General features: G+C 42.5%; 1 protein-coding gene across 1 annotated transcript in view; it reads right to left on the reverse strand.

Moving 5' to 3' along the window:
* The window catches only part of LOC130109168 (phosphatidylinositol 4,5-bisphosphate 3-kinase catalytic subunit alpha isoform-like), a 51,342-nt gene that overhangs the window by 18,279 nt on the left and 7,799 nt on the right, over positions 1-25,264 (reverse strand). Inside the window, exons 3-16 of the mRNA XM_056275924.1 lie at positions 23,447-23,555; positions 22,749-22,917; positions 22,468-22,594; positions 21,928-22,137; positions 19,138-19,232; positions 18,031-18,186; positions 17,491-17,736; positions 17,280-17,365; positions 16,743-16,848; positions 9,524-9,676; positions 7,100-7,234; positions 2,515-2,639; positions 1,463-1,544; positions 937-1,101 (exon numbers count right to left, since the gene is read on the reverse strand). Coding sequence (XP_056131899.1) covers positions 937-1,101; positions 1,463-1,544; positions 2,515-2,639; positions 7,100-7,234; positions 9,524-9,676; positions 16,743-16,848; positions 17,280-17,365; positions 17,491-17,736; positions 18,031-18,186; positions 19,138-19,232; positions 21,928-22,137; positions 22,468-22,594; positions 22,749-22,917; positions 23,447-23,502 — 1,911 coding nt within the window. The 5' untranslated portion in view covers positions 23,503-23,555. The remainder of the gene's footprint in view (positions 1-936; positions 1,102-1,462; positions 1,545-2,514; positions 2,640-7,099; positions 7,235-9,523; positions 9,677-16,742; positions 16,849-17,279; positions 17,366-17,490; positions 17,737-18,030; positions 18,187-19,137; positions 19,233-21,927; positions 22,138-22,467; positions 22,595-22,748; positions 22,918-23,446; positions 23,556-25,264) is intronic.

Raw genomic sequence — 25,264 nt, forward strand, 5'->3', positions numbered from 1 at the left:
CAGTTTGCCCTTGTTTTGCATCCGATTGTAATTATCCATGTGGCAAAGTATAAATGGTGGATTTGCACCAAGAACACAGTACGCAGGCTCAATGTCATCCTTTAAGTCATCTAGTACAGCAAGAATTGTTAGACCTGGCAACCTGTAGCTGTGAATGATTTCGGTCTCAGTTAAATCAAAAAGTGATAACAGAGCACGCCTGGCGTGATGATGGCTTCGCCCGGCTACAATCGCAGCTGCCATGATCATTGGAAAGTCTGGGCGTGACATCCCTTATAGATGCGGCTCTGTTACCAACAACTCTCTGAAAACGCTAATAATTTTCACTCTTATGGCGTGTGGCTATTAGTGCTGGTGTTTTGCGCCGAGGCTCATCTGCATAGAAAGGGGCCAATTTTGTGCCGAAAGTATGCATATTACTTAATTTAAATATGTGCATATAGCAACAGAGCACCAAGACGTTAATTGCATGCTACTGCAATTAGGGGTGCATTTCACTCTTTGTGGCTGCTTTGAGAATTACACGGTTTCCCTTTGGTCTTATTTTTGCAGGTTTAGCAACCGCAAAAGCCACACAATCCTTTTGTGAATTTGCCGGTGGGTGTTTTGTCAGAGTGATATCAGTGATGTCAGAGTTATTTGGGATGCTTTAACTGTGCGCTCTCTCCCACATGCCTCTCGGCCCTCATCTGACCAATCGTGTAACTTCAGTCACGTTGTTGGTCACCTGATCCAGCCGCCCAATCCTGTCAAACATGATCACTCAGTCAGTCAGTCAGTCAGTGACATTCGCATTTGTAGGGCTGGCTCACTGGTCTGGTCCAGCCAAAAATAAGAGAAAAGAGAGAAGAGACAAGGGGAGGCTGTGGTTGGCTACTCCAGGGACCAGTTCACCCTAATTAAGACTACTAAGCCCCGGCCTTCGGTTGTTCCTACCTGTACAAGCTGAATGAGGTACTGGGACAGTTTGTCGTCTGTCAGGTATTTGTCAAGGCAGCGGACAGCAAAATGTCTGACCATGGGGTCTGGATAGTTGCAGTCCAACAGTTCCATGGCCTGTTCTGGACGGATGGATGGCCACTCCTTTAGTAGACAGTACATCTGGGAAACACGCATGTAAATATGAAGAATAAAACTGAAAGCATTTTCAGTGTAGATTTTTAAATTGGTCAACATTAATGAAAAAGAAAATAACATGTTTAGACAGATAGGACCCCCTTCAACAGACAGTGTCTCTGTTATTTACAGAATTTTTTTTAAATAAATCTATTTCTAAATGAATGAGTGTATTTGGATGGACTGCACATCATAGCAAACCAGTGTAATCTAAATCAGTGGTACTTAGTCATGGATGCCCCATGTGTATGCAGGGTTTCATTCCTACCCAACACCACACCCGCTGATTTAACCAATCCCCCTTCTCAATGTTTACATAATAATTAACAAAATCAGCACAGCTTACCTGTGCTACTTCATCTCTAGAGTTCCATTTGACAGCCAGAAGGATCTTGGGAAGGATCTCAGGGATGTTCATGCAGTAGTGCCTAGAGGAGAGAAGGCAGATGGGATCATGAGTTCTCTCACACACACATCTAATATTAGCTTATATCCTCATTAACAGCGTATCTGCAAATCGTCTAAACAGTGTGCATATTCCATCTTCAGTTTACATTTATTCATGTATGTATGTATGAATAAAAAGAATAATCTGACAATCAACAGACCAGAATTTCACCGATACACAGCAAGTGCATGTATATAGATGTACATGCCGAAGTATTTCACTTTGGTTTAGTTAGGGTAACTCGTTTGTTTTAGTGGTTAGTGTGAACAGGGAAATGCTGTTAAAATGTGCTGAATTTAAAACTAAATACTTGTAACAATCACTATATAGTATGCTAACAATAAGCGGCATAGTCGTCTGCAAATAACAAATCTATGCTACGTCCACTATCAAAGTATGGTGGTTCTGAAGTGACTTGTGTCAATGAAACGGTATTTTAACAGGAGCTGGTAGACCAGTGTTGTAAGGCACAAGCTAAAGCACTATGTTCAGCAGGACTTCAGTCATCCTAGCCCCAACGAATATCAGAATATGCAGGAGCAGTAAACTGTCACAAGAGTTAAACAATCCAATATTCTCAATCAAGGTAAGAGCTTGGAAATGTAGAGGAAATCCCCTTCTGATCTGTACAATCAAACGTACACTTCATTCATTACGATAGATGGATAAACGGGAAAATTTACATGATTAGACTGATAAAATGTACATTCCATTTGATTCATATGAAGACATAGGAAGCATTCACACCTAATGGAAGGAAATCAATTAAAACAAATTTGAAATAATGAAAGACTTGGCAGGCAAACACTTACCTCCACTGTAGCCCTTACAGTATAACAGCTAAATATGTTGGCAAAAGACATTTAACATCAGTAATAATGCATGATGTCAAGGCAGAGTAAGCCTGTTAACAAACAGTGAAAAGATTAGTGAGTACTGCATTAGGTTACCTGTGTCTCCAAAGGAAGTCTTTCTCCTGCTCAGTGATTTCAGACAGAGGGTCCCTGTTGCTCAGCTGTCTCAGCTGCTCTATGTCGCTCTCCGTCAGGGCATGGTCCCTGGCCACACGGTTACTCTGAAACACAGTTGAAAGAGCATGCACCGCTACGTGCGTGAAATACTACAATAGCAGGAAACGAACTGGACAAGCCGTTGGATGAGCCGATCTCCGTCAGGACCTCATCCCCGATCAAGGAGATACTCTGGACAACTCAGGGGAGAGAGTGCTAAAAATGTCTAAAACATACAATGAAAATGGGTGGAGAGTTTGACATGAGGGCAAATCATTTAATGGAAGGCAAGTCCCGATACAAGACACTACTGCAGGAGCTCTGAAACTCTCTCCATTAGAAAGCTGTGTTTTCCCTACGGCAAAGAGTAATGAAAACAGTTAATGACCACAAGTCAAGTATGTACACTCTGCTTGAGATCTAGCCAGCTCACCGGTCATCATCTGGAGGTTATTCTAATGTCGACATTTGAGAAAAAAAGAAAAAAAAAAGAAAAAAGTATGGGCAGTATTTTTGTTCCTTTACCCTACTGATTTTGTGCATTTTTATTTGGGCTTTTTTTTTTATTCCTGGACAGTTTTATCCCAGTGTGTTTTTATTTCTGCAGCTAACATTGCTGTTTAGCGTCAATTATGTCATAAAAGTTAAAATATTTCATCAACATGGACTGGCTATCACATATGATGGATATTAAATATGAAGACTATTAAACCTTTTTCTTCCACATACCTTGATTTTACTGTGTCTTGCAAGTTAAATAGAGTTTTCTAAGGAACAGCCGCTGAGCCACACAAACACTGAGTGAACGTCAATCTTAAGTAAAAGCTGATGAATGGGCGTTCCTAATTCCTGCTATTTATTCAGAGTCGATGTGTAAAAAACTAACACGTTACATGAACTCCAAGTTATATCCAACAAGTAACATTGTTGCCTGGTCTTGATCGTTAAGCCACGTTAGTCCTTTGATGTACAAATTCACAGCTCGGAGTTTCACCATTAGTAATCCATTAAGACTCATTATTGTTAGGTAGAGTTCTCAAACCACTCAAGTTACTAGTAAAAGGAACATCTTAATAATACACCTCATTAAGGTACGGCCATTAATAAACTAACACTGCACGGCTCAGATCCGTCCCACAGTGTCAGGTATAGATACCACGTCACATTCCAACAGTATAAATCATGATCATGTTACCAGCGTCCTTGTCCTATTGTTCCATTTCCATGATTCGACGATGTAATGTTAAGGGTAATTAAAAACACCGCTGCTTGTATTTCAACATCTCAAATGGATTGCACAGTGGTACAATCCTATTGGGCGAAATCTGCTCCGGTAGATTCTCTCTGGAGATCCACAGGTGTAATGTGGGAAACTAAGGAATAGGACCAACTCCTCTCCAACAACTCTTCTCTCTCTGGTTTTCATTATAAACGGCGTGCCGTATAAAGACACGAAGGAAGAGCATGTGTGCTGATATTAATGGCCCTTTCCGCTTAAAAGAAGCAACAGACAGCTCACCAAACATTTCATTCCATACACCTTTATCAATATTGTAACATACTGCCTTATGTTAGTCATGTACCTGCCTTATGTTATCTCACACCACACTCCTAATACATATGCAATTCATAATGACGTTATAAGCAGAATACCACTCAGGTTACTGCTTCACAAATGAAGGATAACCCAGTAAAAGTAGCAAACGAAGTCATTTCTAAAGGAAGAAACCCATGAGCACAGACAGTGATCTTTGATGCATCCCAGACAGCGCTGTATATAAAACCATTTAATACACTAAAGAGGCTTTAGAAAACTTCCCTGACGTGACTTTTTAATATCTGGATCCACTCCCTGGTCTGTTGGTGTATGGCCCCGGGAGCTCTTGGCAGTGTGAGTAATTTGCTTATGGCATCCCCTCAATATACCCAGCATGAACATATTGACAGTTCTGTTCAAAACTGAAATTACCATCATTTGGAAACAAGACCAAGTGTTCCCTCGTAACAGCTGGATCGAAACGAGTGCCGTAATGGAGTCTAGTCAATGTCCAAGCAGTCTGGCAAACAACAGCGTAATGCAGTCCATAGCAAGATGGCGCACACTTCCAAATTGCAGTCTCACACATGCGCATTGAACAAGGCCCCGTGCAAATTCTCTAATACACCAGTGCCACAAACCACTAACTTCAATCCAGCACTTAAAAGATGACACCCGGTCTTGTTCTAATGGATAGAAAGCACAATAAAATCACTGTTATCGAAGAGTTTTAGGTAAGGAGAACACTTCGCACATCCATTTCATGACACAGGTGCGTATAGCAGAGGGACGAGTGAATCCAAAGTTGCAAACAAATTCCTGCAACATGACCAATGAAGGTCTAGCACCATAACGTCACAAATACATGTATAACGAATTGCAAGCTGGACAAAGTACGGGAGTTTTTCAACTTTTGATCAAAAGTTTTAGGTAACACAAGCAAAGAAACAAAACTGCAATGACTCCAGTGACCTGTGTGCTTCTCTGAGATATTAACAAGTTCTAAAAAGAAACGAGGCAACAGTAAAAATAATAAAGCTCTCCACTGAGACGATTGCCAAATCAATTAAAAAGCTTAATGGGACTTTCAAAATGGTGGAGAAACCAATGTAGCAATCATTCACGGCTCTGGCGGCAAACTTCTAGAGCGAGGGCAGCTGGACATGTCAACAAGATCTCATGTCATTCTGGCTTGCCGTGTGGGAGATACGATTGCTTTATTAGCCAATCAGTGTCATTCAGAAAACACCAGAAAGGCACACTGGTCAGGGGGTGACTGGTGTTCGGTGTGACCATGAACGATCAACGTGTCGTGGGCCATGAGCCGGTTTGAGTAAATCTGAGTATCTCAGAGAGAACGCAGGGAAGCTGTTTCCAAGATATCGTCTTGTGACGGTATCGTGGATGAAGAACCGTAAAATAAAAGCCAGTCCAATGGTAAAATCTTAATAAAAGTAAGCCCATGAAGGGAGAATAGAATAGAATAGTATAGAATAGAATAGAATGACTTTATTTTCCTAAGAGCGCAGCAATAAAAAAGACAACGGCAATTTCTTAACATGTCAACTGCCCCATCCCTTTCAGATCCTGTCTCGTTTTACCAGTGTATACGTCAGTTGGATTCCGTTTATGTATTTGATAACAGAGCCAGTCAGCACAATAAGAGAAAGAGTTGAGTGGATTCCATTCTTTTTTGTAACAGAGCTGTTAAGTGGCTTATTACCTGTTCAGAGTCTCACTTTGTAGCTCTAAGGTTTCAAGGGATGTTTATAGCCATGACAGATTTAAAGATCAGGCCTCATGCAACAGCTGGCCGTAGGGACATATGTTTGTAAAGGGTGCACACAATACTTTTTTTTGGATTACCCCCCCCCCTTTTCTCCCCAATTGTACCCAGCCAATTGCCCTGTGCTTCTGAGCTGTCCCAGTCTCTGCTCCACCCCCTCTGCTGACCCGGGGAGGGCTGCAGACTACCACGTCTCCTCCGATACATGTGGAATCACCAGCCGCTTCTTTTCACCTGACAGTGAGGAGTTTCACCCGGGGGACGAAGCGCGTGGGAGGATCACGCTATTCCCCCCAGTTCCCCCTCCCCCACAAACAGGCGCCCCGACCGACCACAGGAGGCACTAGTGCAGCGACCAGGACACATACCCACATCCGGCTTCCCACCCGCAGACACGGCCCAATTGTGTCTGTATGGACGCCCGACCAAGCCGGAGGTAACACGGCGATTTGAACCGGAGACCTCTGATGTTGGTAGACAACGGAATAGACCGCCATACAAAACTATTTGAGAAAATCTGTGGAAGCAACACTTCTCTCTTATTTTGGATTTGTCAGGTGACGAGATCAAAATCTAAGAGTGGTGCGAGCCTGACATCAGTGAATATACACTACCGTTCGGTTAGTCAACCATGTCTTTCAAAGAGGGAAAAGTCCACAAATGATTAGCACTTAGCATAACTGGAACTGGTAAGATTTAATTAACATTCTAATATAAAGCCATATGACGAAGTGTAATTCCTTTATGTCCGTTCTGACTAAACTTGTAAAGTTATTTTTCTTTTTGCATCCTTTTCATGGCACCATGTTTTGTTGTATAGGCAGCACCTGACTTGTTTTTCAGATTCCTCTGAAATGGTCGCATCAAGTCACTTGCAGACTTTTCGAGGCATTCACTATGCAAATTGACGACTCAGTCACATGCATTCAATTTATGAACAATTGCTTTAAATAAACATTTAAAGCCCTTCTGTAAAAACAAATTTGGGCAGTTAAGTTCAGAGAATGTTCTTGCATGGAGACTGCTGTAGGTGGCTCGTGGTGACTTGTCATTTTTCCAAAGAGGTTGTTGTTAAAAAAACCACCCTAGTAACACCCTTGGTGCACGTTTTACTGACGTACATATTCTTTCCACCCGTCTAGTCTCTGAATCCATTACGCTGGCGGTCAGTGGTTGGCTTGAACATTTTATTTGTTAGTTACCTGTCCAGAGAGGTTGTAGTTGAATCCAAGTTCCCTGGAGATGGTCCAGTTTGCATGCTCCTCTACAAAGGTCATATCTGGATATTTCACTGGGCTGCTAAAGTGATCAAACTCCAGCTCCAGACAAGGTGTTTCCTAGAGATGGAAAATAAATCGGAAAAAACAAGAGTCTCACTTTGTGGAACAGCTGTTGTTTAAAAAATAAATAAATGCGAAAGTGTCAAGGGAATGAGAGAAAAACTGTTTCCCCTTGATCACCATGTACTCCCCAATGCATTTTAATTGGCTGACTGGTGTAAAGATCCCAAAAAAGGGAAAAAAATAGAAGTTACATTATAACACATTTTTTGAATGAATGAACGATGATTTATTTGGAACATGTAAATAAGCAGGATATAACATACAGATAAGCCATTGCCAATAATGTGAGTGATGAACCAATCCACACATCAAACTCGGCAAACAAATCCCGGTATGCATCAGATTATTTGTCACATGTTGGAAAAGCAGTAGGAGGAAGTATACACTTATTTTATCCTACCCCTTCTCAACTACTCTTAAGTTAATTCAGCTAGCCTACATTTCAAACTCAATACCCACTGTACTGTGTAGTTCACACTCAACGCAAGTTGTGCTGCACAATACAAACTCAACTACTGTGAACAATAAGAGAAAAAAGAAAACGGTGACACTTTAGTATGGGGAACATATTCTAAGTAAAAAAAACTTAATTACTAGTGAATTAGTAATGATCAAGATGTCACTTTAGTATGGGGAACATATTCTAAGTAACAAAAACTTAATTTAGAGTAATTTAACACTATGAACACTTGTAGTTTTGTGTGTTGTTATGTAAGAACAGACCACATTCATTAAGTGTTAGTAAGGGAGAATAACTCTTCTTGTGGTACTACCACCTTATAAAGGCCATACTAAGCAAAGCATATTGAGATGGTACTACTAATAAGCAATACTTCTGAGGTTATAGAGGGAAAACTCATAGTTAATGGCTTACTGCTTGTATAATAAGGCCATGCAGAATAAGGCATTAATGAGTACGTAATAATGACCAATTAAGGGCCAATATGTTGCTAATTTGCATGCTAATAAGCACCTAATTAATGGTGACTATGTTCCCCATACTAAAGTGTTACCAAGAAAACACATCAAAAACACATGAGAAAGAAAAAAGAAAAAGAAAACCACATCCTAATGTCATGTACCAAGAATAAACAGATCTCAATGCTACATACAACCCAAACATCTACTTGGTGTCATAGGAAGAAAAATGAAAAAAAAATTAACAAGAAATGTTTAGAGATAGATAAAACTTAAGAGTTAACACAACTCTTTGTCACCCCTCTATCTCCTGATAATCAGTCCTTTGTACTTCTTGAACTGCGTAATGTTTGTACTTTGTTTGAATTCCATGCTCAGACTGCTCCACAATTTTACCCCGCAGACTGAAATGCCCATGCTCTCCAAAGTTGTACGAATTGACGTTTAATTCACGTTTGTTTTCCCTCTCAAATTATTATTCCCCTTCTCTATCTGAGAATATTTTTTGTGTATTACTCGGTAGTAGATTGTTTCTCGCTTTGAACATTATTTGTGCCGTGTTCAATTCTACTAAATCCCTGAACTTCAAGCCACTTGACTTTAAAAATAACTTGTTGGTGTGTTCACGATATCCTACATTGTTAACTATCCTTATGGCTCTTTTTTGTAGTTGTGATTGTAGGTTGGTTTTGTAGGTGTTACCTCATACCGACACACAGTAGAGCAGATATGGTAAAATAAATGAACAATACAAACTGTGCAATGATTTATGATCCAGAATGTGTCTTGCTTTTTCCCCTGACTGCAATGCTCCCTACCAGCTTCGCTCGCACATATATGTTATGTGAGGTTTCCAGCAGATTTTTGTGGTCTAGTATCACACCTGGGATTTTATCTTAATATACTCTTTCTAGTTGGCCATTGCCAATCATTACTTTTACTTTGGTGTTTTCATTTACACAGATGTGTACCTTGATAACCACATTCCCACAGTACACTTATTTCTAAGGAGGACTTACTGAAATTCCTGATGTGCACTGCAATAACAAAAAAACGGACCTACCTCACTAATACCAATCCTACTCAAGGGTTTTAGATTCAATATCATGATAGGCTTGAAGTGATTATTGTTTCGTTTCTTGAAATACAATACGGTGGTGAGAGTATTAGTTCTGAACAGGGTTTAGAATTAGTACATGATGTGCTTGGAACTAAATAAGATCCATGTTGTTTGGATTAAACCTTTAGACTAGGTGTCTTATGTTTAGAGAGAATACAATTGTGGTTTTGGCACTAATCGATGGATTACTAGATGTTACTATGAATTAGAGCCTTTGTGACCATAGGGTGTGAAAAATTCTCTACCTTGTTGGGGTTGGATCCAGTGACTCCTATGGGGTTGAGCAGGTCTTCAAGGCCGTGGGGGACAGGCCAGAGGTTGAGAGCCATCTTGTTGGCCACCAGCGTGTGGGTGTAGTCAAACAGGTTGACATTTCCCCAAGCCAGTGGACAATGTTCCTAGAGGAACGGAGGGGGTGGAGGGTATTGGTTGAATAAGGAAAACAAAAAAAAAGTATTCAACTTCTGCAAAGAAGAAAGTTTAATGACTTAATTCAGTGCTATTAAACTCTATTTGGCATGGTGCACCGCTCGAAATTTGACACCGAGTACTGCACCCAAGGTTCGAATTATTTCTCAACGTTGACCTCGGTTGCTGCTGACCTTTCAAAGCAATGAGATAACCGCTGTATGTGATGTAGCGAGAAGCGACACATACAAATAGGGGACGTAGAGAGTGATGGAAGAAAAAGTTCCTCAAACTCTATAACATGACATTAGAGACATACCACGATCTCGGCAGGAGAAGTAACGCGTGGTGAAATGTCAGCAGTCAGCTGGGGCTACCAGGTTTGTGAATAAGCATATATAGTTTACGAACACAGCTAAATCCAATGCTAAAGTTAGCTTAGGTTTGATGACGTATACCTTCGCTGCGCTTTGCCTCTGCACCAAGTGTCTGCAGTATGCTCTGTGCCCTACCTCGCAGTGAGTGAAGAGCAAATGTCTTATCATTTGAAGGCGCCCTCAGTCCGTCACTCCGCCAGGCATATTGCCCCTTCTCCAGTGTTTGGACTTGGTGACAAACCATCCCTTTTGTTCACCTACCGGGAGAAGGGAAAATATGGAGGCACTGCCTGCATATCTCCCCTTCGACAGTGCTTGGACTTGGCAAAAAACAGCTAAGGCATTAGCACTCAATTGCGGTATAAACAAGGCTCAGCGTTTTCGGTTTTTACCGACTTTCACCGAAAAATACCCAGATTTTTTTTAAAAGGAGCAGATCAGTTTAAACTGATTTTCACCCGGATTTTATGTTTCCACGGATCCAAAAGTTGATCCTGTTCGTGTGAGGTTATGTAACAGTGTCCTCTTGTGGCGAAATTCGGCACGGCTTTGAAAAATAAAAACCGAAAGCGCTGAGCCTTGGGTATAAAACACGTTTTTTTAAAGGTTTTGAATCACCGCAACCATGAAAGGCCCTTGGTCATGCAGTGGGAGGCACGGTGGCCCAGTGGTTAGCTCTGTTGCCTCACAGCAAGAAGGTCCTGGGTTCGAACCCTGGGCCGTCCCAGGTCCTTTCTGTGTGGCGTTTGAATGCTCTCCCCGTGTCTGCGGCGGTTTCTGCCGGGTGCTCTGGTTTCCTCCCACCATCAAAGACATGTATGTTAGGGTTAACACTCCTGCCTGTGCCCCTGACCATGGCCTGGGTAAAAGAACTGGAGTGGGTCCCCAGGCGTTGCACTGCGGCTGCCCACTGCTCCTATACCATAGGATGAGTTAAATGCAGAGAATGTATTTCGTTGTATGCTTACGTACAATGACAAATAAAGTTTCTTTCTAACTGACAGGCCAAGTAGTTTATGAAATTAGCAGCAGACACAGACACACGCACATACAGACAGAAAAACCAGTGTTTTTCCTGCCATTATAAGACTTTTACACAGCGCTCGAGTCTATTGAACGGGAAATATGGGGGGGGGGGGGCGGTTTATATCCAGCGCTCAAGCTAAAAAAAAAAAAGTCTACCCAATAAAATCATTTTGCCTGTCAGTCTGCGGACGTGCAGCCTGACAGGCGAAACGTTTGCAGCGACAAGAAAATGCAACAATTCCTGTTTTGACTGCAGCCTAGAGGAAGTTGTTCCTTTATAACTTTCGTATTTTTTGATCGTCAAATATTATTCTGTCCCCTGCACGCGTCGCTCTACACGAAGGGACAGACAGCTAAACAGACGTGATAGGCACTGAAAGGGTTAAATGACGACTCAGACGCAGAAGTCGAGGGCTCTTTACTTGTTTATCTTCGTCAGCTTGCTTTCTTACAGTGCTTTTCCAGAAACTCGGTGAAACTGAAAGTAAATTAAGAAAAAAGTAAAAGTAAAAAACAATCTACTCCTGTATTTTCACAAGGTGTGTCTGGTGTGTGGTGTGTGTCTGTGTGAGAGTCTATAAACGGCCAAACTAAAGCACTCGGGGCCTTGATTCTTTTTGGAGGTTATCGGGGATGATCAGGGGCACCTATAAAAATAGCAGAACATTAAATTATGCATAATTAATTATGCATAAATATGCAAAATATGCATTTTCTAAAAATGGCTAAAAACCACGTTTCTCAGCATTTCAGATGATTCTGAGCATCTTTGATTTTTTTCACCTATATAAAAAATAATTTCTGGGACTTAGAAATGTTTTGGCATTATGCAAAATATATGCATTTTTGCAAAAATGCACTTATGATCCTAATTTTTTTTGGAGGTGGTAGGTATTGTTCCAGAGAGGACCAGAAAAATAGCAGAAAATTAAAATATAATTATAATAATTATGCATAAATATGCAAAATATGCATTTTCTAAAAATGGCTAAAAACCACTTTTCTCGGCATTTCAGATGATTCTGAGCATTTGGGGGAGGGAGTTGGAGTGGGGGGGAGGCGGTTAGCTGGCAGGATGAAGAGGAGGGAGATTTAGACGGGTGGAGAACCAAACCGCTACATTGTAGCGGGGTTCTTCTAGTTGTTCTTAATATAAGTAAAAAGAATGTATAAATGTAAATACTTGCATGATACTACATACGTAATTAAACAGATGACTGCGCTACACGTGGCAAAAAAGGGTTTTAGGTAATTATCTATAAATCTCTCGAAATATGAAGTAAAACAAAATATGAATCAATCCTGATCCATAAAGACGAAAACATGTCAAATAGACTTATACCCCTCTCGCACTGGCCAAAAACCCCATTAATGTCCGCCTCTGGTCAATGTAAAAAGGCGGATGTTAGCATCCATTACCCAGACCGCTTGCCCTGCTCTCAGGGTCGCGGGGATGCTGGAGTCTATCCCAGCAGTCACTGGGCGGGAGGCGGGGAGACACCCTGGACAGGCCGCCAGACCATCACACACACACACACACACACACACACACACACACACACACACACACACACACACACACACACACACACACATTCATTCATACCTAGGGACAATTTGGTACGGCCGATTCACCTGACCTACATGCCTTTGGACTGTGGGAGGAAACCGGAGCCCCCGGAGGACTGTGTAAAATCTTCAGACAAAATGGCTAATCTGGATGTGATCATAAATGACCAATAGAGAACAATGTCATTTAAAGCTACAGTATTCAACGCAACCACTAGAAGACGCTAAAATGCTCTTCACCCGCATGTCACGTAACAAATATCTTTTATCAACTTCTGATCATGTCGCTTCGCCATCCGAGTCAACCGTAGATGTGAACCCGGATTTATGGCCTGTCCAGGGTGTCTCCCCGCCTGCCGCCCAATGACTGCCGGGATAGGCGCCAGCATCCCCGCAACCCTGAGTGCAGGATAAGCGCTTTGGATAACGGATGGATGGATTATAAAGACAGAGGTTATTATTTTTGGTTCATCCGGCGGTCCTCACGTTCTCCTGTGTCAGTAGTGAAAGATCCGCTGACCTGCGAGATACGATGAACTTCTCGTTTACTTTCAGGACTCGTACCCAAATGCATAATGTTTTGACAATGTCGCTGCCCGATCCAAGTCAACCGTGCACATACGCGACTCGCATCTGGAGTTGACTCGGACTGGACAGCAACAGAGAGCGGCGTTGGTCGAGCGAGCTAGTGAGTGAACGAAGAGAGGGAGCGACGATAATGAGAACACATTTTTCAAAGGTTTGGAATCACCAAAACCACACACACACACACACACACACACACACACACACACACACACAAACGACCAAGCGCAACATCCCTCCAGGCTAGTTAGTCTTCATCAAAAGAGAGCAGTGTCACCCTTGGACAAAGGGAGACGTGGGGAGGCAGACAGCCAGTCAAAATGCACCTATTTTTAGTAAGTGCTGGAAACAAAGCTGCTGTTGTGGAATGTTTATCTTTAATTCAGATGGGGCATGAAAGAGCATCCGCTAACCAGACCTCAGCCGGGCCAGCCACCGCAGAGGTGATCACTCAATCTAGGTGTCCATTACAGTATCCGTGCCCAGCACACAAAGATAAGAGCACACACACACACACACACACACTGATACGCACAAGTAAATTTCAACATTCTGCCAAAAACACAGACAGATGGAGAGATAGATACAGACAGACCAATAGACAGACAGTCAGACAGACAGACATTCTCTTTTAGCTTTTCAATGTCTGCAGGGAATGGAGGACAGACCAAACAGCCAAGGTATCAGCTGGCAGTCTCACCTCCAACAACCTCACATGCTCACAAATATTTTCACACACACACAGGTTACTAAACATAGCGTAAGCGTGTAGACAAGACTTCATCTCACAGTAACTTGGGTTTAACACACAACAGGATGTAGCTACTTTTTTTTTTTTTTTTTGCTCACATCTTCTCCTCGACTTACCAAATACCAGTGGTAAATCTGAATTCAAACAGGGTGAGTTTGGGTATTAAATTCCTGTTGCATGCACTTAGCTTCATCTCATCTCATCTCATCTCATCTCATCTCATCTCATCTCATCATCAGCCGCTTCTCCGGGGTCGGGTCGCGGTGGCAGCAAGCTAAGTAGGCCACTCCAGACGTCCCTCTCCCCAGCAACGCCCTCCAGCTCCTCCTGGGGGATCCCAAGGCGTTCCCAGGCCAGACTGGACATGTAGTCCCTCCAGCGAGTTCTGGGTCTACCCCGGGGTCTCCTCCCAGTTGGACGTGCCCGGTAAACCTCCAAAGGAAGGCGCCCAGGAGGCATCCTAATCAGATGTCCGAACCACCTCAGCTGGCTCCTTTCAACGTGAAGGAGCAGCGGCTCTACTCCGAGCTTCCTGCAGATGTCCGAGCTCCTCGCCCTATCTCTAAGGCTGAGCCCAGACAGCCTACAGAGGAAACTCATTTCAGCTACCTGTATCTGCGATCTCACCCTTTCGGTCACTACCCAAAGCTCATGACTATAGGTGAGGGTTGGAACGAAGACTGACTGGTAAATTGAGAGCTTTGCCTTCCAGCTCAGCTCCCTCTTCACCACCACGGTCCGGTACAACATCCGCATTACTGCTGATGCTGCACCAATCCACCTGTCAATCTCCCGCTCCATCCTACCCTCACTCGTGAACAAGACCCCGAGATACTTAAACGCCATCACTTGAGGCAACAACTCATCCCCAACCCAGAGGGAGCAATCCACCATTTTCCGGTAGAGAACCATGGCCTCAGACTTGGAGGTTCTGACTCTCATCCCGGCCATTTCACACTCAGCTGCAAACCGCTCCAGTGTGTGCTAGAGGTCGCGTTCTGATGAAGCCAACAAAACCACATCACCTGTGACGAGCAGAGATGCAATTCGGAGGTTGCCAAAATGGACACACTCCTCACCTTGGCTGCGCCTTGAGATCCTGTCCATGAATATCACAAACAGAATCGGAGACAAGGGACAACCTTGGCGGAGTCCGACACCCACCGAAAACGTGTTTGACTTTGTGCCGAGAATGCGGACACAGCTCTCACTTTGGCTAAACAAGGAACGCAAGCAGGAACTTAGCTTGTAACTGTAAAATGTCTCTGTTCTAACAATAATGGAAAATATTAAAAGTGTTGGTAATATAATTCCACCAGTGTTGTAGTACTCGAGTCCAAGACTCGTGACTCGACTTGGACTTGAGCACCGATTACTCGGAATCGGACTCGAACACTGGGGACTCGAGACTCGACTCAGACTCGAGGTTTAGTGACTCGACTACAACACTGATGTGTGTGCACATGCTTGTGAGTGCATTTGTTTGGCTGTTGTGTCAAAAAATAAATAAACTCCCTTTGAAGTGGTGACAGCTGTGTCATTTTGTTTCATGTAGACCTTTTGTATTTGTATGTCAGCTTTTTTACTGTGCCAGAGTGGAGACCTGGAGCCCATCTTGGAACTCGACTCAGACTCAACCTTGATGACTCAGACTCGGACTTGGGTAACGGGGACTCGACTCGGACTTGAACACTGGGGACTTGAGACTCGACTCAGACTCAAGGTTTAGTGACTCCGCTACAACACTGAATTCCACACATCCAATTGTGAAAACCTCCCGACTCTGTGGCAAAAACAGCATAATTAAAATGTACCAAAAAATGGTCACGCAACCTGTCTTCTGTGCTAATAAATGGATTTTAAGGCAGTCTTTTTTTTATTTATTTATTTTCAAAGAATCAATTTTCGGTCATCCTAACTCAAAAAAAATTACAGATACAATACAGGGATTCCAAAATCTAAATAACAAGACTGCTTAAGGCAAAAAATACTATGGAATGATGTGCACTTAGCTGCCAAATAAATTCAATGAAGCTCAAAATTTAAAAAAAGATTCTAGCTGCTTAAAAGGTATTCAGAGTTATTCGTTGGAAATATCTAAAAGTTTAAATGCTGTGATATGATTTGGAGGGAGAACACTTATCCAGCAGTTGTATGGCAAGTACAAGCCAAGATTTTCAGCTTCTTGTAAACTGTGTGGAAAAGTTTCTTCTGTTGATTGTGTTTCTACACTGTGCCCACGGCTGATTAGTAATTAAAGAGCCACAGACGATACCACGGCTCCCATTCAACCATGACATGCAAACAAAGACGCAGGTAGACGCAGGCACACGCGCACATGCATACATCCACAAACACACACACAAAGCCTTGCAGTTGATGGGTTTTGCATGTCAGTGTTGAATTAAAGATAGCGATGTATGAGAAGAAAACCTGGCGTTATCTTTGGGCTGCCTTACCCGTAATTTAACCAGTGACTGTCTGTCCTTGTCAGTCTGTGTGCCAGTTTGTCACATAGTACACTAATCTCTTTTGGTCATGTGTTTTTCTCCTTTGGCTGACTGACATATTGGATTTCCCCAGCAGACGTGGATTAAAAATCTGCTCCACTGGGCAACCCAACAATGACCCCGGATCCAGATAAATGGCATGCTGGCTCATCCAAACATACTAAGGAGACATATTAGAGGAAAAGGTTTGACTATGTCATTCCTCACCTCTTAATGCCCGTTAACCTGCCCAGCTTACCTCCTTGGCCCCTTTCCTGCCCTTGACCGAGCAGATAGAAAGGCAGAGTCTGGCAGCACGTGGGATATCTGGGATGTACATGTCATAGGTCAGCCACTCGTTCCACCTGCAGACAGGGAATGAGAAAGGATGCTTAGAGAGAATAAATAAGACATTAAAAAAGGTGTACCTGGGACACTGGGGAAGATATATGGGACATAGACCCCCACAGGATATGGGGGAAATGAATGAGACCTGGGCCTGGGGCTACCTAGCTTTGTCTAGAGTCCAAATCCACTAGTTTAGAGAACATTAAAGGACACTGCAGTGGATTAAATAGAGCTGTATTAATGGGAACACGGCAGTGAACTGAGTGTTACTAAATACAAAAAACCAAAGTGTTGCATTAAGTGGACTTTGCGGTACATTGAGTGGCACTGTATCGATGTGACACTGAAGTAAACAGATAGATAGATAAATAGACACATAGATATAGTACACACAAACAAACTGCATACATACTTAAAGCTGTTTCAAGGGGACGCTGCAGTGGATTACCTGGGGTTAGAGCAGGGGACTCTTTGTGTGTTAACATTGTCACACATCTGCTCTCCTCCGTGATAGATGCCTGTCCTCACATAGATCTACAGCCACGGAAAAGAAGAAACAACATAATCAATAATCATAATCATCATCAGTGTGTAATGACACTTCACTGCTAAAATATCTTAGAAAACAAACTTCACCATTAATCTCTGGGCATTCCCACCTTGTCTATGTCCCGTATGTTGACGTTGACATACGTGGCACAGAGGACCCGAATCCGGAGACTTCCGTTGATGGTCCAAAGAGACTTGGAGGCCGCCTCGCCATTCATGTAGGCCGTTGCAGTGGAGATTCGGCGTGAGTAAGATGGCATAACAAAGGTATCCATCGGCAACTGGGTGTACAAGCTGTCCTTAGCCATTAGCATCAGGTTAGGCATCCTGCCCAGCATGATGCAACTACGGATATACTGAAGGAGATAGGGAGAGGGGGGAAGGAAGGAAGGAAGGAAGGAAGGAAGGAAGGAAGGAAGGAAGGAAGGAAGGAAGGAAGGAAGGAAGGAAGGAAGGAAGGAAGGAAGGAAGGAAGGAAAGGAAAGGAAAGGAAAGGAAAGGGAAGGGAAGGAATTAATGGAAAAAAGAGAAAGAAAGTGTATACGCTGAACTACTTATGTTACATTTCATGTTACTTTCTGTGTGTGTGTGTGTGTGTGTGTGTGTGTGTGTGTGTGTGTTTGGTGGTAGTCTTTGTGTCTACCTCCTACCTTATATTGACTAATGGGGTATTTTTCCAACAGGTACTCATCACAGCCACAGACTTTGAGTATGTATTTGCCCTGGTACTCCTGAACACACATCTTCAGCTGCTCCGGGGACAGCAACATGCTGCGTGTCTTCTTACGAATGGCTTCAGCGATGACCTTAAAGACACATCATTATAGGCATCAGCATTACCGCCTGGTGACTTGGCATGGGGCTTGGGACCCAAACGATAAAAGTGACAATATTTCTGACTGAACCTCAACAGCGGAGCCAGCCCTATACATGCGGCTGTCCGTGAGTGAGTGAGTGATGGAGCGTCCCTGTTGGACGGCCGAGTTGGCATTTCCCCATTGGCCGCTGGTCTTTCAAAATGAATTGGCGCAAACGGTTTTCTATTACATCATCAGCTGTTCACAGAAGCGATGTCAAAACAGCCGCTTTTTAAAACAGCCATTTAATAGATGTAGTCACTGTCCAGCTATAACTAGGTCTTAACCTAGTCATTTTAAAGTGAGCGTGAGTCACTGAGGGAAATGAGAAACTAAATTTTCCAATTGTGTTCCCAGACCACAAAAATCCAGACAATGAAAAATATTTCAGTCACTATCCTTGGGATCGGGGAGGCAGATTTACCAATCATCTATCCATCATTAAGTGGACTTTTGGTATCAACATGTCTTTCCCTTGTGCTTCTCACAAATCTAGGGGGCATGAGGCTAGGATGTCTGTCTGAACATAAACTCCATTTGTTTCTACACCAATTGACATTACAATCAAGCCTTAGCATGTGACACGCACAATAAGACACAGAAGGATTTGACCTGAGATTCTCCGGAAAATAAAAACAAGGGAAATAACGCAACATTATAAATAAGGTAGGATTATAATAAGACTGCTATCTAAGAATATCCAGGGATCATCTGATGCCTCCTTGACACATATCAGACTCTGACCCTAAGCTTTCTCGGGGGCAAGGGAGTGAAGGGATTTAAGAAATAATGAGCCTTTGTATAGTGACGATGCTGTAGAAGTATTGTGCGAGTTGTGTAAAAATTAACAGTTAATTTTTGACGTTTTCTTTACATTACAATTGCACAGATCAACCTTACCTGTTCAGGTACACAGTCGTGGTTGATCTTCAAAGTGTATTTCTGTTTGTCATTGTTAGGAGAAACAATCACCCAGATCACTACGATAATCTGACCTAGAGAGAGAGGGTGGGGGATGGAGGGGTGGAGCACATAGGGGGAAGTCAGAGAAAAACAGGCAAAATGAAACCTAATGGCTGTGATAAAAAATTTTTAAAAAAAAGGTAGTGGAGCATATAAACAAGAAACAGCTTTGGCTTCTAAAACTGACACTTTTTTTGGGGGGGTGGGGGATTTTTCCCCTTTTCCCCCCCAGTTGTATCCGGCCAATTACCCCACTCTTCGGAGCCGCCCCGGTCGCTGCCCCACCCCCTCTGCCGATTTGGGGAGGGCTGCAGATTACCACATGCCTCTTCCGATACATGTGGAGTTGCCAGCTGCTTCTTTTCACCTGACAGTGAGGAGTTTCGCCAGCGGGACGTAGCACGTGGGAGGATCACGGTATTCCCCCCAGTTCCCCCTTCCCACCGAACAGGCACCCCGACCGACCAGGGGAGGCGCTAGTGCATGACCTGGACATATACCCACATCCGACTTCCCATCCGCAGACACAGCCAATTGTGTCTGTAGGGACGCCCGACCAAGCCGGAGGTAACACTGGGATTCGAACCGGCGATCCCCGTGTTGGTATGAAATGGAATAGACCGCTATGCTACCCGGACACCCTACACTGACACTTTTAAACTGTTAATGTCCACAGCACATGAAGAGGGGCGAAGCAAAATTCAAAACCTCATGACTAAAAAAAAAAAAAAAAAAAAACATGAATGAAATAAACAACATTATAAATTCAGACACAAATACAAATTATCGGCTGAACACAGTTTATTAATTTCTATAGAACTGCTAGAATACAGTCTTCTTCCGTGCTAATTTCAGTATTTTTAAACCTGGGCCCCATTTTACCATTATTTGAGGTCTAAATGACAAACGGGGACAAAAATGTCTGGAATTGGTCCAGTACTGAGTGAGAACACTCCAGCTGGCAGCCGCGAAACGGGCAATTGCGCCCATCAAAATGCGCCCACTAAAAGTGTTTGTTTTTGCAACTGACAGGCTCAGATTTTTATTATAAGCGCCTGAAAACATTATGGAAATGATCCCTACAGAGACAGACCTTTCTCTTTATGTTTTGCTTCTTCCGGTCTTTGTTGCAACATCCTTTTTACTGCTGCTATTTGTGAGCGGGGGCGTGATTTTGGATGTTTACAAAGATGCCGAACCTTATCAGAGACAACCATTCATTTGACCATTCATCTAAGTGACTTCGCCAGTCTCCGCCCAAACTTATAAACAGCACAGCTGCATAACGTCCATGAAGTCACTTAGACGAGAGGTGGAATGTTTCTCCCACTCAACTGATCCAACTTCCTGAGAGTACACCCTGATGTGTAATGACCGTGATCGGTTTATGAAACCTGTGAGCGATTTCATATGCCTATGAAACCAGCAGTCGCCGATCGCATATGAAATTTAGTCAGTGACTACTGCCGTCCAAAGAAGCTGGTTCACCCTCCTGTTGCCCCTCCCTCCTTCGCTCTCCTCATCCTCTCTTCAATTTCTCGGAGTGCTTCAGCCGTATACTCTGGGTCAAATAAATACGGATGGCCATCAAATTCAAATGCCTCATCCACATTGTCGAAATCAGCTTAATCTTCAGCCATGACTTTGGACATTAATTACTGATAAGAGTTCTTCTATGTCTCGGGCTATGCCACCTCAAATGAACGGTCAGCTCTGATAATATTCAGCATGACTACTCCTTCAGTAGACATCCGAAACCACATCCCCGCATGCAAATAGTAGCAGCAGTAAAAGGGATGTTACAACAGAGACCGGAAGAAGGGAAATGTTAAGACAAAGGTCAATCTCTGTAGGGATCCTTTGCATAATGTTGTCAGATACTTATAATAACAATCTGAGCCTGTCAGTGGCGAAAACACTTTTAGTGGATGTACTTTGACGGGCGCAATTGCCCCCAAGGATTACACTGCAGCCCATTTCACGGCTGCCGGCTGAAGCTTCCTTGCTCAATACTGGACCAATTCCAAACATTTTTGTTCCTATTAGTCATTTAGAGCCCAAATGATGGGAAAATAGGGCCCAGGTTTAAAAATACCGGAACTACCCTTTAAAAAGACTGTTTACTAATCTGATTTCTACAGCCAGTTTGCAAAAAAGGTTAAAAATGAAAAAAAAAATTTAAGAAATAAGTTCATGTGTTGTATCAACTGTAGAAAATAAACAAAAAACAACAACCAATTTTTCATCTAAGATCCATATATAGTGCGAGACGCACGAAACAGGCCTGTACTGCTATGCATTAAAATCTTTTTTCCTGTATCCGTGTTTATATTCCGCTCCTCATTGGTCGAGCACTCAACACCATTGACGGTTTTGGGAAAAAAATGCTATATATATATATGGCACTGAGTAATCTCCACAACTTCTTCAAGGATTGTTTTTAAAAGGCAATTGATTCACATTCACGGAAAATGTCAATTCATTGAAACCCTAACTGATTACAGCAGTTTACATCAACTGTAAAGAGTAGCCAGCAGTGGTGCTCACTGTTCTCTGTTCTCTAGAGGGTGAATCATCGTGGCGAATGGGCTTTTTCTTGTATTTGCTTGATCCTTTTCTTTAATGTCTTTGTCTTTTAACTGAGTGTCTGACAAAAGAACACCTCTTGAAACTCAAATTTAGTTCCTGATCAGTACAGGCAAAGACTAAGACAGTGGGTACACGTACCTTTGTCCAGTTTGCTGTAGATGTGTTTGGGTAGTTCCTGGGTAGACTCTACATTGGGCGGGTAGACGTAGAGCGCTCTGCTGTGTGGCCCACTGACATCTCTCAGTTCTACTGAGTCTTTGCACACATTGAGGATGTTTCTTCTGAAGTCCTGAACCTCAGGGTCTTTCACCAGGTCAAACTCACACACTGGCATGCCGATGGCAAAACCTGACAAATAAGACAGGAAATCAGTTTTTGGCAGGATTTTCAAAACAAGGGTGTGGTTCAAGTGAAGTACAGGAAAAAGATAATTTAAAAGAGTAAAAGAATAGAGTTCAGTCCTAGTGTGCATCCTTAATGGTGTCGCCCTACTGTTTTCTGAAAGCTATGAAATCCTTGAGAAGAGAAGAGAAGAGAAGAGAAGAGAAGAGAAGAGAAGAGAAGAGAAGAGAAGAGAAGAGAAGAGAAGAGAAGAGAAGAGAAGAGAAGAGAAAACACCCTGACTTATAGAAAATTACAGAACACTTAACAAAGAGCCAGAAGTGTAGCAGCCCTCACCAATCTCTCTGTTGAGGATCTTCTCTTCTCGGTTGCCAACTGGTTCAATGACCTTGAGGAAGGGCTGGAAGAGTCTGAGGTCACACAGTCTCCTGGTTTCATCATAGAATTCCTCCCGTTCTGCCTCCTGCCGACATGAAAAACAGAATGGTTTTCTTCCATAAGTTAACCGTCTTATCAGAACCATTTAAACCTTCCAAATAAACATATCTTCTCAAATACAAAAGAGTCAATTATAATTTATTCCAGCAAATGATTTTTGTGTTTAAAAACCTCACTACCTGTGTAACACTGACAAAGATGTAGGAGGTCTCCTCCTGCAGGAGGTGGTGCAGGGGGTATTTCCTGGCCTCCTTGAACAGTTCATGTTTGATGGTGATGAGCGTGGCTTCACGGAGACACTCTAGTGTAAGAATCATCCCATTTGGTAACAGGCAGTCCACCAGGATCCTGTGGGGAGACAGCATGTGTGTTGTTAATTTATAACATGAAGAAAAATATCATCTTTATTCTGAACCCTAATTGTATGTAAATTTCAGCGAGCGTAATTCGTAAATAATCTTTTACACGCGCATCCAAACAGTGGCAATATAACTCCGGAATAACATTATCATCTCATCTGATTCAAGGGAAGGTTTAATTTAATGGAATGTAATCAAATCTAAAAGCTGCATAAAGACTTGGCTGCAATATATACGCCATCAATTATTTATCGAAGACGAACCAAAACATCTGCCAAATGCTAATAGCTCCTAAGCTAAAATATAATATTAACTCCCGGGACAGAGAAGCTCTGGTATGCTCTTCAAACATTCAAGCAACATCAGAGGGAGAACTATCGCAGACTTGACAGTTTGACTCACTGTGATTTTTGCATGTAGATTCTTGTCAACATGAAATGTCCTAACTGTACATACAGTATATATGTGAACAACATGACAGCCCATTTGCATTCCAAAGAGTATTCAGTGAAATGTACCTGGGAGGCATCAGGTGGATCCCCCATAGCTCCCCAGAGGATGGCCTGGGAGGCATCTTTCTTGCTGTCCTCCAGCTCACTCACAGATCAGCTGACTCGTCAGCACAATCTGAAAGGCAAGAGACTATCAGTATGTCTTCATGCATACCAGTACCCCAAGTTACAGGGCGAAATCAATTTGAGACACAATTTCAATTTACGGGTTTATAAGGTTTGAAATAATACCACTTCTCTAACAAACATTATCATTTTACAAATTGGTCTAAGGTACATTGTAGCATGTTCTTAAAGTGTCACTGTCTGGCAGATTACGTTCTCTGCCTATTTGCTATTTTTTCCTTTTGTAGGTCTCATTGCAGGAAATATAACAGGCAATTTACTATTTGTCATCCTTACTGGGAGTAAGCTGTAAGCTATTTTCATGTAAGCATATTCGGTTCACTGCGTCTCATGACCTTTCATACTTGCAGCTTCAAAAAGCCAAAGGAAACCGGAATACGATGTATACAATACATGCACCAATAAATCGAACGATGGAGCAAAAATATAGGTGCCTTATGTTATGCTTAATCTGATTTTTACCTTGCCCCAGTTAAGATAATTGGATAAAGGCATCTGCATGCCATCTTCTAAAGTGAGAGTACTGCCTTTATCATTTTATGACTGTATTATTATTCTGCATGTAAATATAGCCGAACTCAGCTTCTGATGCTTTCAAGCCCTCGGTGAAAAGTATGAGCTAAAAAAGAAAAAAAAATGTTCATACAAGTGTCAATTTACACTGCATCCCTCATCTTAATGGTTGTAATTAATATATCAAAATCACGTTATATTGTGATTTTAATTTAGGATAAGTTATAATGCAACATACTTAATGACTACATGAACTGATGCAAGCTGTGACACATGCGCCTGGTTTAAAAAAGTCTTTAACATGGTTAAAGAAGGCGAAATTGAGATCTCATTCCTAAGATGTAGTTTCACACAAGCATCTGTGATTCTCAACTTTGTGTATCTGATTCTCATTAACAGGATTGAAGAAGAAAAAAAAATGCAGCTTCTTGGAAAGTAAAATTGCTAGTGGTCAGGGGACTACTATGAAAGTTATACAATTAATTTATTGTGCAGCAAACAAAAAACTTAATTATATTTCATCAAAAGCACTGGCATTTCATCTTAAGAATGGGCCATAGTGAACATCCTAAACATGTTACTATACAGAAGGTGTCTGAAATCTACTACTACTACTACTACTACTACTAGTTAGAAGGGTTTGAAGGTGTGTGAAATGAAGGTTAGAAACAAATGGTTGCTAGGTAGTTGATTGGTAGGAATAAGCTGTCTGGATGATCAACAAACTAAATGCAACCTCTCCTTTGAACACCACGTCCAATCAAAATCACCAGAACTGCCTTTTTCCACCTAAAAAACATAGCCCGTCTCCACCCATCACTCTCGTTCGCTGATGCTGAATCCTTGATCCATGCCTTCATCCCATCCAGAATTAACTACTGTAACAGCATTCTCTATGGCTCATCATCCAAAGTCCAGAACAGACTCCAGTACATCCAGAGCTCTGCTGCCCACCTGCTCACCCACATCTCACCCTTGTACTCCAGAACCTCCACTGGCTCCCTGTCCCACAACGGATCCAATTCAAAGTCCTTCTCTTCACTCAGAAAGCCCTCCATAACCCTCCTCCTACCTCACTGACCTCCACTACCATACTCCACTGCCTCCACTACCATACTCCTTCCCTGCACTCCTCCAACGTCAACCTTCTGTCTCCACCACACAGGACAAAGTACCAGACCTGGG

The sequence above is a fragment of the Lampris incognitus genome, chromosome 3 (assembly GCF_029633865.1).
Source record: "Lampris incognitus isolate fLamInc1 chromosome 3, fLamInc1.hap2, whole genome shotgun sequence".
NCBI lineage: Eukaryota > Metazoa > Chordata > Actinopteri > Lampriformes > Lampridae > Lampris > Lampris incognitus.